Genomic DNA, 12731 nt, shown 5'->3' with positions numbered 1-12731 from the left:
CTCTCTCGCTCTCTCAACAATAAATGTTTAAAAATTCAATTCACAATGGCATCAAAATCTTTAAAATACCCATGAGTGAATCTAATAAGTTTCTTTTATAGAGAAAAACACAAAATGGACATATTAATTTTAAAATGCTGTAGTATTAATTCTGTAGTATTAATTATGAATAAGCTGAACACTGAAATACTAGAAACTGAGAAATAAACCTTTATATGAAATCTTAATATATTACATATCAGTGGGAAAAGGATGAATATTTTTGGCTGCAAATACTAGAGAACCAAAATGGCATAAACAATGAGGAGAATTATCTCATAAAATCAAGTCTTTTGAGGTAAGGCTCAAGTATCATTAAGGATTCAGGTTCTGTTCTGTCTTCCTCAGGATATCAGTAAGCTCTTCATTATCACAAAATGCTCAGTGTCACAAACATGCATCAAGAGAACTATAAAGGAGTTTGTTTCTTCATTATGTATCCTTCTATCATGGCAAAAGAAAATCTTTCCTAGAATTACCTTCGGCAAACTTCCCTCTACCTCTCTTTAGCTAGACCGGCTAAACCAATCACTAAGTGGGAAGTAAGAATACCAATATAGCCTGAGACCAATCAGGATTTGCCTAAATCATGTGGGAATAGAATAGACATGGAACAAAACTGGTGTTTTGCCACCATAAGAAAGAGAAAAATGACTGTTGGATAAGTAATCTACAGTACAATGGAATATTTCATAAATGGTGCAGGGGAAACAGGCTATCCATATGGAAGAAAAGAAAATTAGATCCTAATAATATCATAAACAAAATTAAGTTCCAGGTGGATTAAAAATTCAAATGTCAAAAGTAAAAATTAATTTTTAGTAGAAAATATATTTAGAAATTAGGGGTGAAAAAAGATTTCTAATATGAAATATAAATAAGCACCAACCATCAAGGATAATATTAATGAACTAGACTAAATCAAAATTTAAAACTTTCATACAATAAAATATACGGGAGTTAAAGTTAAAAGACAAAACATAGTCTGGGAGAAGCATTTGCATGATGTAAAACAGTTTTTGCTATTACCCAATAGAGAAAAAAAATGGGCAAAGTATAAGCAATTGATAGAAGAAAAAAATTGAATAGCCAATAAATATTATAAAACTTCATAGTTGTCAGAAAATCACAAATTTACACAAAGAGATAGCTCTGACCCACTAAAAAACTATTTACACTTAATAATCCTGAGTGCTAGATACTATGTGGGGAAAAAACTGTCATCCATTCCTAGCAGAAGGGTCAACTAGTTCAACTTCTTTGGTGAGCTATTTGATGATAGTTAGTAAACTCAACAACATGCATGGTCAACAATCTAACAATCTTTTCCAAGGTATATATCCTAGAGAACTCTTTTACATGTGTATCCAAGGGCCTATTCACGGATATTCATCTCATTCCTTCCTCTCTCTCTCTCTCTCTCTCTCTCTCTCTCTCTCTCTCACACACACACACACACACACACACACACACACACAATGAACAGCCTCACTATACATCAATATGAATTGGATAAATTGTTGTATATCTTTACAATCAAATAGTATGGTATAGTTTAAACAAATAAACTAGATCTAGACATGTCAATTTGGATTATCTTAAAAACAGAATGTTGAAAAAGCAGGTTGTTTAGGAATATTGATAGTGCGGTGTCACTTACATAAAAAATAAAGCCCATAACAATAATCTGTATTATTTATGAAAAAATAATTATTTAATAAAAATAAAGAAACAAGTAACACAGCTTATGATTACTTCTGGAAAAGGAACAAGGAGAATCAGGGAATGCCAGGGAAGGGTATGGTATCAGGAAATACATAGATATTTGTCATATTATTTTATGTAAGTTTGAAATACTTTACAATTGTTAAAAATACATCTGTTTACAAAAGTTTTCCATTAAAATATTTCATCGATCATGAAAAGGTCCCACCCCACATACAAATTTCTTCATAAAACTACAAATGGAGTTTGCCTCCCTTCATCTTTTATTAAGCACCTTTTTAAACCACATCCTCTTCTACAGGAAAGGTAGTAAGAATTGAATAAAGATGCCATGAAGATAAAAAAAAGGTCCAAGTGGCATCAAATTGAAAAGAGGTTTACAAAGGTTAGTCAAATGCTCAAGAAACATTCTTAGTATTGTGTGAGAAGCCAAAGATGTCACTGTCAAAATAAATAAAAAGCGTCTGGAAAAAGTTTCTAGTTAGATTTTAATTTGGTGTTACAAGGAGAATATGATACAGGGCATATGTCAACAATATGATGTATTACCAAGACTACAATAAATATCAGTGTTTTTCTCTGGAAGTGAAAATTTTAATTACTACTATCCCAAGAAGCTCCCACAGCAACATACCTGGAGAAGGAGCCTTTCGAAAGCCAGAAAGTTGTCCCACTTGGCAGTCTGCGGGTGCTTCAGAGTTTGAACCGTGGCCAGCCCAAGCTGCAGGAGTCCACAGTGACTCACTAGAGCTTTGAGGTTGTTCTTGAAGAGCTGAATATAGGACGTGAGCTGCGCCGGAGTGACTCTCCCTGGAGAAACATAATAATTTATCAGTGAACCCTCTTCTGGGAGTGGTAAAAAATAATGAGAAGAGTGCCATTGATAACATTAACTGCCTTATATTGGCACAGAACTTCAGAGCTGACTGCAAGCTTTGCTAAGCTGTTATGATTCTTACAACAACATGGTGACAACAGTGAAATTGAAATTATTACCTGCATCTTGCAAGTGAGGAAACAGATGTTAGGTGATCTGGATTGCTAGTAGAATTCATTTTCTAATTCTGCAATACCCCCTAAATAAGTTCTCAAATAAAGTCACACAAATAAATTGTTGAGCTCAACATGGAGTACCTCTCCAAGACATAAGAGTTAGCAATCTAAGAGGCCAAAAGGCAAAATTTCTAATTATGTGTGTATGTATAGAAAATAAAAGGAGAAATATGTTATGACTATAGCTAAAACTTTATCACTGGTATCAGTGGGTTATGATAATAAAACTGTAAAAGGTTGACTATTACACAAAATAAAAATGTATGGATAACCAGCGTGGCAAAAACACCAGAAGATAAGATACCAGAAGAAAGAGTTTGGTATGGGTGACAAAGCACATTTGCTACAATGATCACCTAGGTGTGGAACACGAAAACGCACATCATAAAAAACTATGATGAGCTTGTACAAAAACAAAAACAAATAAACAAAGCGCCTGTTGAAGATTCACTCCTTCAGAGCCTCTAAGTTCCACTTTTCCTATAGCAGTCCTTCGACTGAGTCACTTTCCACTCTCCAATCCATCAAATTCAATTTCTGCCATGAACCAGTGCTAAGCACAAAACTCCTAAACACCACATATTCTCCCTATTGGGCAAAGAGAAGGCAACAGGGCCAAACACAGATACAAGTCAAGTAAATCTTTCCTACACATCTTACCCATGCCGTTTGTTGGTTGCTCTCCGATGCCCGAAATCCAAGTTTGTTTGTTTTATCGAGGTTTGTTAATACTTGGCAATGAAACCACCTGTCTTGATTTAGCACTTCATAGTTTACACAGAGCAATCATGCCCTCTTTGGATTCTCATAGCAACTCTATGAGGTAGCCAACACGGCATGTGCTGTATCACTTAGCGCACCTGAGGCACTGTGGGTTCATTGCCTTACACAGTGCAAAATGGCAGGTATCACTTAATAAATGGTTTTGCTGCACAAAATATAAAGACCTTGACAGATGAAATGTATAAGCCTGAGACATACTCTTTCTTTTCATTACATTTTTTAAAGAGATTAAGAATTTTTGAAGCTCCTTCTTACCAGTTTATCAGGGTCAGCATCTAAAGAATAATAATAGTAGGAATGATAAGTAGGGAGTTGAGTCCCACTTGTTTCTTTGATCCCTCGGTAAAGCATGAGTTCATTCCTGATTCTCAACGCAGCAAGCTAATGATTTGCTCGCTTAATTACAATAGAGAACAGCCTCATGAATTCTGGTTTTGAGTCAGGTTTATTAAGGTATAATTTTCACACAAAATTAGCTCAAATTTAAGATCACTGGGAGCTCCATTTGTTTATACATTGTACTGCAGGCGATGGCAGTGTGGTTCCTGGACACACGGAGTTTTGCCTATCAAGAGAGAGATTCTTAAAATAATTATAAAAATAAGTATTTAATCATTATTGTGATAAGTGCTGCTAAGGAAAAATTCAAAATGTCTTGAAAGTGTGAATGGCTCTGCCTGACACGAAACTCCCTACCTCTCCAATGCTATCTCCTCACCTGAAGGAGCGAGAATTAGGCTCAAAATGCATGCACTCTATTCATAGTAAAATTGTCTATGAATTAGAGGGACTACAAGAAATGGAAATCATCAGAGATAGTCATGAAAGGGTCTGTTTAGATTTCGATTGTAATAATCATATGCTCAGTTTAAAGTTAAGAATGTCTTTGATTCAAAAATATAGTTGAACTTTTTATCCAGTTAGCAATTCCTAGCTCAGACTCAGACCCAGTCACCATATTTACCTAATGCCACCTTCCCAAAGGAGCAAATGGGTATCTATATACATAAAAGCCTAAGTGACCGTTACAACCGGTTGACCGAACGACCAGTCAACCAGTCACTATGACACACACTGACCACCAGAGGGCAGATGCTCAATGCAGGAGCTGCCCTTGGTGGTCAGTCCACTCCCACAGCCAACCTCCCGCTGTCCCTCCTCCTTGGCCAGCCAACCTCCCGCGTTCCCTACTCCCAGCCGGCTGGCCCCCAACCTCCCACAGTCCCTCCCCCTGGACTGGGCGAAACGGCTCCAATGGCCCTGATCACCCAGATCACCAGCCAGGCCGAGGGACCCAACCCGTACACGAATCATGCACCGGGCCTCTAGTAATTCATAAAGAAAATGCCAATAAAACACTACATTGTGAATTTAGCAATTATTCACCTTGCTCTATTCTGTTCCCCTCTGTATATCCCTTTCTTACACACACAAGCCATTAACACTTCATAAGATACAACATGAAAGCAGAATTTTTGGTAAAAATCCATAACGTGCTAATTATAATTCAGTAAAAGAGTGCCACACACAAAAGTTTTTAAATACAGGCTAGTGCAAATAGGCTAGTAACATTTTCAAAATCTTGAACTTAATCACAACCTTATACAAAACAAGCTGAAATCAACTCACCGACACCAAAAATGCTATAGTGAGATTAACGACTTGAGAAAGCACCTCAGTCTGTGTCAACTAAAACAGCAAGCAACTAGAACCAGGTGTTGAAAAAGCCATAGACAGAACATTTATTCATACCTCACATTACCAAAAAAAGCAAAACACTTGTCAGGCAGATTTACATGGTGATTTTAAAATGTCAACTCAGAAGGCTTTGCAAAATGTTTTTTAAAACCATAGAAACAAGGGTTATTTTATATCAAGACTGCATAACATATAGCAACTTTATGAAAACTGACCATTTGAAATTTGAAAATGGTCTTCAAGTAAGAAAAGCTATTAGGCTTTCTTTTTCTTTTTGATAGAGTTTCTAAGAAAGAGAAACAGGTTTCCGATTTCAACTCAGCTAGGAGAAAAACACAAAACTTTATTAACCACCAATTATATACTCGTATATATTTTAAAACTCATTAAAATATAATTATCTTTTGGGGAAAAGGGGCCAGATTTGGAAAACAAAATGATTTAATATAGTCTGTGATTCTTTAAAAATTAAATTGAATTGAATTCAAATGCATAATGGAGTCTATTTTTCTACTTACTATATACACTCAATAAATTATAACTCTCAACTTGTTTTGTGACTTGTTAAAATAATTTCAAGTATCTACACATAGATGGTTCTTTGTTGATATTCTTAAAGAATATTCAATGCCAAGTTTGATTTAATTGTAAAACTGTGTTTTAATGGTAGAACACAACCACCATCAGAAATTTTGTCTAAAATAGCATATTTAGTACTGCATGTTATTTTAAAAAAAACTCTTACTATAAGAAATAATAATATTTTCATTGCATGTATTTATTCATTTTCTTGAAAGCATGAAGGAAAACCCAATGGGTGAAATTTGAATAAACAAACATGTATTTTAAGACTTGCATTCCCAGAAATCATCATTTCATTATCTCCTTTTCAATCATTTTTCAAATATAATAAAGGCAAAGTACATTATTATACTAAATGGAATGTGTTGTGCTAAAACTCTAGTTTATAAATATTAACTCACACACAAATTGCATATGGGAATAATTTCAGTATTACACAAAAGTCACAGCTATTCATTTGTTATTTTTTCTCATTATTTTAACATTTTATGTCACCAAGTATCAGCCGAGGATCTCAAAATAAAGAACATAGCTAAACGCTACAACCCACAAGAGGCACAGGCTGAAGTAAATTTCTCAGAAAAGGTATGCAGAAAGCAAAGTTCTTTTACGTCTGAAAAGGCTTTTTCTTGCCCTCATAGTTTATCTGGGTCTAGAATTCTTGGTTATAATACCTTGCTTCACTATCTTCTGGTTTTCAGGCCTGCTGCTGAGGAATGTGTGCTACTCTCATTCTTGTTCCTTTGTAGTTGAGCTTCCTTTTTCCATCTTGTGGCTCTTAGGATCTTCTCATTTTCTTATACTCAGGATTTACAGTTATTATGTCTAGTGTAGAGGGTTTTAAATTCTTTCTACTTATTTTTCAGTAAGCCTATTCAATTTGATTATGCTTTCTTCACATCTGGGAAAGTATTACATTCTTCCTTTACTAATTTCCTATTCTTTGCTTTCTCTCTTTTATCTTTTCTATTTTTTCAATGTCTTGTTCTTTCTACATTTTAGGAAATTTTCTTGATTTATATTTAAACTTGGGCTGAATTTTATTTGCACAATAATATCCGTATTTCCAAAAGCCCTTTTTAAAATAGCAACTTTACTGAGATATAATGCAAAAAAATGTAAAATTCACCCTTAAAAGTGTACAATTCAGTGGTTTTTAGTACATTCAGAGTTGTGCAATCACCACCATTATATAATTTGAGAACATTTTCATCACCCAAGACAAAACCATAACTAAATTTCCTCAGCTATGAAAAAGATATACAGATATAAAGCCATATATATTATAATGTAACCTGAATGAAATTTCAGTTCGGAGACATAACTGTACTTGGCTATACCAGGAAACTGAGAAACAACAAAAATGAGAACATTCTAGTAACTATAGCTACAACTGAACTCTGACTTTTTAAATATAATAATACTGTCATAGCATCATTTTTATTGTATTTAAAATTTTTAATAGAAGTATAAGTTCATCAAAGGTAAAAGAGGAATAGAAGAGTACTAAATGATGGAACAAAACAAACAATAAAAATAAACCTCTTATTTTCAGCTACCCAAAAAGGCTTTGCTTAGAATAAATGAAAGAAAAGGCACCGCAGCAAAGAGAGAGCCACCTGCCAGAATGTAGGGGTAACTCTAGACTCGGAAGCCTCAGGTATAATGGAAGTGACAAGTAAAACATAAAGCATACAAATTGTAAGTGTACAGTTCAATTAATGTTGACACATGTATCTATCCATGTAACCACCATCCAGCTCAATGTATAGAATATGTCTAGAAGAGTCCCTTGTGTTCTTATCCAATCAATAACCCCACAAAGGTAACATTACTACTCTTATCTCCATCACCACAGATCATTTTGTCTGCTTTTGAACACTATGTATATGGAATTGTACATTTAGTATACTCTTTTGTGTCTAGCTTATTTTGTTAACATTATCTAAAATCTCCATCTTTCTTTACTGTATTTTATCGCTCTAGTTTCTTCATCCTTTCTGCTTTGACGGACTTGGGTTTTACAATTTGGGGCCACTGTAAATAATGATGCTATGAACATTCTAATACATGCCTTTTGTTAGACATAAGCATTCATTTGTATTGAAGAAATGCCCAGGTGTGAAACTGCTGGGTGGTGGGTGCATACTTAGCTTTAGTTGATCTGTCAGTTTTCCATAGTTGTATCAATGTCTTCAGACATTTTAAATTTGATTACATTTAACAATTTAACATAATTTTTAGACTATACAGGTAATGTTTAAAATGAGGCACAACTGTATGATTGTTTTCTTCAAGGTATTTTATGCTGCATAGCAAAAACCCTCATAAGAGTAAGAGAAAACAAATTATACATTTTAAATTTGATTCAATTTAACATAATTTTTAGACTATACAAGTAATGTTTAAAATGAGGCACAACTGTATGATTGTTTTCTTCAAGGTATTTTATGCTGCATAGCAAAAACCCTCATAAGAGTAAGAGAAAACAAATTATAATAGAAACTATATTACCATACTATTAGTATGTATCTTTATTTTTTTTCTCATTATTTGTTTACTAGTACATGTTTATTTACCTACTTTCTTACCTAATTATAGAGAGAAAGGCCTGGAGGACAAGATTCTAATTTAGAAACAAAGATTGTACTGAAGAGCAAGATGGTGGGGAGGAGGAAAGGTACTTTAAACTTTCATTTTACAGATGTTATAACTGGAATTTTCTAGAAGCATGTGCTAATATTACTTTTTAAATATTCTCTTGATTCTGAAAGAAAATCATGTATGCCTCATATAGAATGAACAGACATGTATTTTTCTCTAGAAATTTTGAGTTTATTACTATCACTGATTTATACAATAGATGAAGCATTATTATTCAACAGATGAAGCAATAGAAGAAGAATAACTGCCTGCTTCCCACCACTATCGAGACCACAGGGCAAAGAAATCTGGTTAACATGCAGGTGGAAAGATTTAAGTCAGACATGAGAAAAAAAATTTCAAGATCGGGATGACCAATACACACAGAAACAAGTTATTAAAGGGGGAAGAGGGAAGACATTACCAATCTTCTCCCATAAGGATTTGAAGGTCAGTGTATACAGCCATCTGTATAGTGAAACTTGGATAAAGCCCAGCTGGGAATGGATGTCCACTTTTATAACACCATAAATACTGAAGACGGTTTTCTGGGATATCCTTTAAACAGTATACATTTCTTGTAGCACAGATTTTTATCTCTACAGTATTACCAAGAGAGAATAAGAAACTAACATAAAAAGAGCATTTTATTTATAAGAATCAATTCAATCAAATGGGTCCAAAGTTCAGAAATCTATTGCAAGACATGTTTTCAGGATAGTACAGAATAAAGTGTAATTGCTACATGACCAGGGGTCACAAATAGAAAATAAATAGCTCTCCCTGAAAGTTATACAAAACAGTGAAATATAAAACCACCAGAAACACTTATGGCTTGGCTTTCTTTGGAAATGGAGCCTTCCTGAAGTGACTTAGACATTGCATTAACGTATATACACTCAGCAAAGAGCATGGAAAGAGATAGATGGATTACCCCTGCTATCCAGGGGCCAGACTACCAGGCTACCAGGGAAGGAGCATTTCCTTGGTGGGTCTACTCTGACTTGGAAATAAATGCCTGTTCTCAGGAGAGCCTCTACATAAAGAAACTTCCACCCTGCAGCCAACAGCCTTCTAATCACATCATTTTGTTTGTTGGGCTTTATAAATTTCTTGCCCATATTCTCATGTTAAGGATCCCTTAAGTTGAGAAAACATAAAGATCAATAAGAGGAAGAGGAGGATGAAGAAGAGGAGAGAAAAAGAAGAAAATGAAGATGTAACAATTTAAGTTAAAAAAAAATATAGAGCCACAGGTAGATGCTTGAAGAAGGGACCCTAGAAATTCAGATTCCCATTTTGCAGATGAGGAACAAGAGAAACAGAGGCAACTAACTCTGTTTTAGGTAATAAAGTATAAAAGGAAATCATTTGTTTCGTGACTTTAACACTTTCATACATTATTATTTATTAATTCAATGAAAACTCTTTCTGTCTCTTTCTCTAGATTATCTTCTTCTTCATACCCTAAATGGATGTATCCCTTAAGGCTCTGCCTCCAACCCCCTTCTCATTCATCCTACCTTCTCTCTCTGGATGATCAATCTTATATTTCCTTTAGAAATATTTCTATATTCCTTATATTATATTTCCTTTAGGAAATTATGTTTCCTTTAGATTAAAGCTTCAACATAACCACTAGGTAACCAAATCCCAAATCTCTACTTTCACTTCTGGAAACCATTACTCTAGTCACATATTTCCCACTGAGATGATCAGGGAACAAATCCTGCAGAGAGAGTAATTCCACCCCTAGATCTGGTAGAGTACTCTTCATATACAATTACATGGCCATTGGTCATTATTTTCATAATGTGTTTTATCTGCCCAGAAGGCAATAACTAATTTCATTAGGCTATACACTCCTTTTACAGAACACCTTAAATTTCACAAACACTATGTTTCATATATGTAACCATCTCATCTAATTGTATAGGTACTAGAATCCCCATTTTGCAGACAGAAAAACAGATTCAGCAAATTTAAATAGCTTGTTCATTTGAAAACAAGATAATATTTTATGTTTCCTATCAACAACAAGGATCTAGTAATTGTCTATTACTTCTACATCTGGATATGTCTAGAAAAAATTTCCATGAGGTTTCCCCTCTTCTATTTTCACATCTAACTATGATTCCAATGATCTCCAGGAAACTGCCAATGTTCCACTGCAGAGGATATGGCACCCTTTTAAGTAATGGTTCTCAAAGATGTTCCACAGACCCCAGGGTCCCTGAGGCACTTTTAGATAGTCAGAAAAATCAAAACTATTTTCATACTAGTACTAAGATGTTACCTGAATTTGTTACTATGCTGTATTTGCACTGACGGTACAAAAACAATGGTGGGCAAAGTGCTGGTGCCTTGGTGTCAATCAAGGCAGTGGCACCAAATTAAATAAACAGACAATTTCACTTCAGAATGGCCATGATGAAACTGTAAGTGTTATTAATTTTAATAAATCTGAACCCTTAAGCAAATGTCAATATTCTGTGTAAAGAAATGAGAAATATACAAAAAGTACTTCTGGTGCATACCAAAATACAATGATTGCCTTGAGGAAAAACACTGGTGTGACTGAATTGTGAACTGTTCACACTATTTTATGGCACAAAATTTTTACTAGAAGACAACGGAAAAACTGGTTCTTCACACATTTTCCCCCAAAAAATGAATGAAATGGGTCTATCACTTCAAGGAAAACAACTGACAGTTTGTATTGTCAATGACTAAAGTCAAATTTTCGTGTGAAAATCATAATTCTGGGAGACTTGTATTTGTCCCCATATCTTTACATTCCCAATACTTAAAGATTTTCTAAAGATATCAATGGGGATAATAACAAGTGTGGTTTTGTTATATCGTATAATATGTGTCAACATCTGGACAATGTGCATAATTTAGAGAACCATTATTTTCCAAGTGTCACAGGATATGTCTGTCCTTTCAAAGTGCAAGAGAGACCAATGGATTTTAATATAACAAAGTATAGAGAATTTAATGACATGGATTCATATTCTACATTGCAATTAATCTATAATAAATTTCAGTCCTATTCCTTGTCATATGTAAGGCCTTAGACAACTTAAATTTTCTCTATTCCAGTTTCCTTACCTGAAAAATAGAATAGTAATGGTACCTATCTCACCAGAATTACTGTGAGAATTAAATAAGATAAATACATGTAAAGAATTAGAAGAATACCTGGCACATTGTAAATACTCAATAAATGTTATTTTCACTTTCTTATCATCTTTATGTTCCTTAAAGCTCTCATATATATACAGAAGTCATGTAACATACTGGAAGTCATGATTTTTTTTTCTTTCATTTTATGACCCTGTAACATATTTCCTTCTAGGAATCTAGGTTCATCCTTATTCCTTTACTTCCAAATTTTGTTCTTCCATTTCAACTTGATAGTTTGATTTTTAAACTCATAAATAATTAAGAATTTGGGCTAGGAATCTCAGCAAAAAAAAAAAAATTTTTTTTAATTCCTTCCAGTAAAATGTACTAATATTTACTAGATATCTAAGAGCAGGTTATAACTAAGAAAACATTTTTAAAATATAGAAATAAAGTTTCCAGAAATAAATTCTACCTATTAACCAGATTCACTATCTATACTCCATATTAACAGAATTATTTAATCAAAAAAAGTAAACCACCAAATTCCTTTTCTAAAATCAAAACATTAGTTCTCTGACTTTTTAATCAAAAGAAAAATGCTATGCCATACCTAGCTGGTTTGGCTCAGTAGATAGAGCATCGGCCTGCGGACTAAAGGGTCCCAGGTTCAGTTCTGGTCAGGGGCACATGCCTGAGTTGCAGGCTCAATCCACAGTAGGGAACGTGCAGCTGATCAATGATTCTTTCTCATCATTGATGTTTCTATTTCTCTCTCTCCCTCTCTGAAATCAATAAAAAATATATTTAAAATAAAAGAAAAAAAGCTATTTAAAACTTAAATTTCATTCAGCCAGATTCTTCTAAGACTGAAGACAAAGCTGAATGTGGTGAAAAATGAAAATGGGAAAAATAAGATGTGTAATACCCTGGTGAAGAAAGGATAACATTTATGTGACTCGACAATTAGCAGATAATTCTAAAGGTGAGAGGCCAAAGCATGTCTGTCTGCTCAACTGTTTTGCCAGCACAATAGTTCATTCATTAATTCAAAACCACTCAAAGAGTTTTCATCCACA

At 34.0% G+C, this 12731-nt stretch overlaps 1 protein-coding gene across 1 annotated transcript in view; it reads right to left on the bottom strand.

Annotated features, from left to right (window-relative positions):
* Positions 1-12731, bottom strand: part of SCFD2 (sec1 family domain containing 2) — a 330221-nt gene that overhangs the window by 271601 nt on the left and 45889 nt on the right. Inside the window, exon 4 of the mRNA XM_079772424.1 lies at positions 2399-2574. Coding sequence (XP_079628550.1) covers positions 2399-2574 — 176 coding nt within the window. The remainder of the gene's footprint in view (positions 1-2398; positions 2575-12731) is intronic.

Source organism: Cnephaeus nilssonii (genome assembly GCF_951640355.1).
Source record: "Cnephaeus nilssonii genome assembly, chromosome: 1".
Taxonomy (NCBI): domain Eukaryota; kingdom Metazoa; phylum Chordata; class Mammalia; order Chiroptera; family Vespertilionidae; genus Cnephaeus; species Cnephaeus nilssonii.
This window is presented reverse-complemented; position numbering and strand designations above follow the sequence as displayed.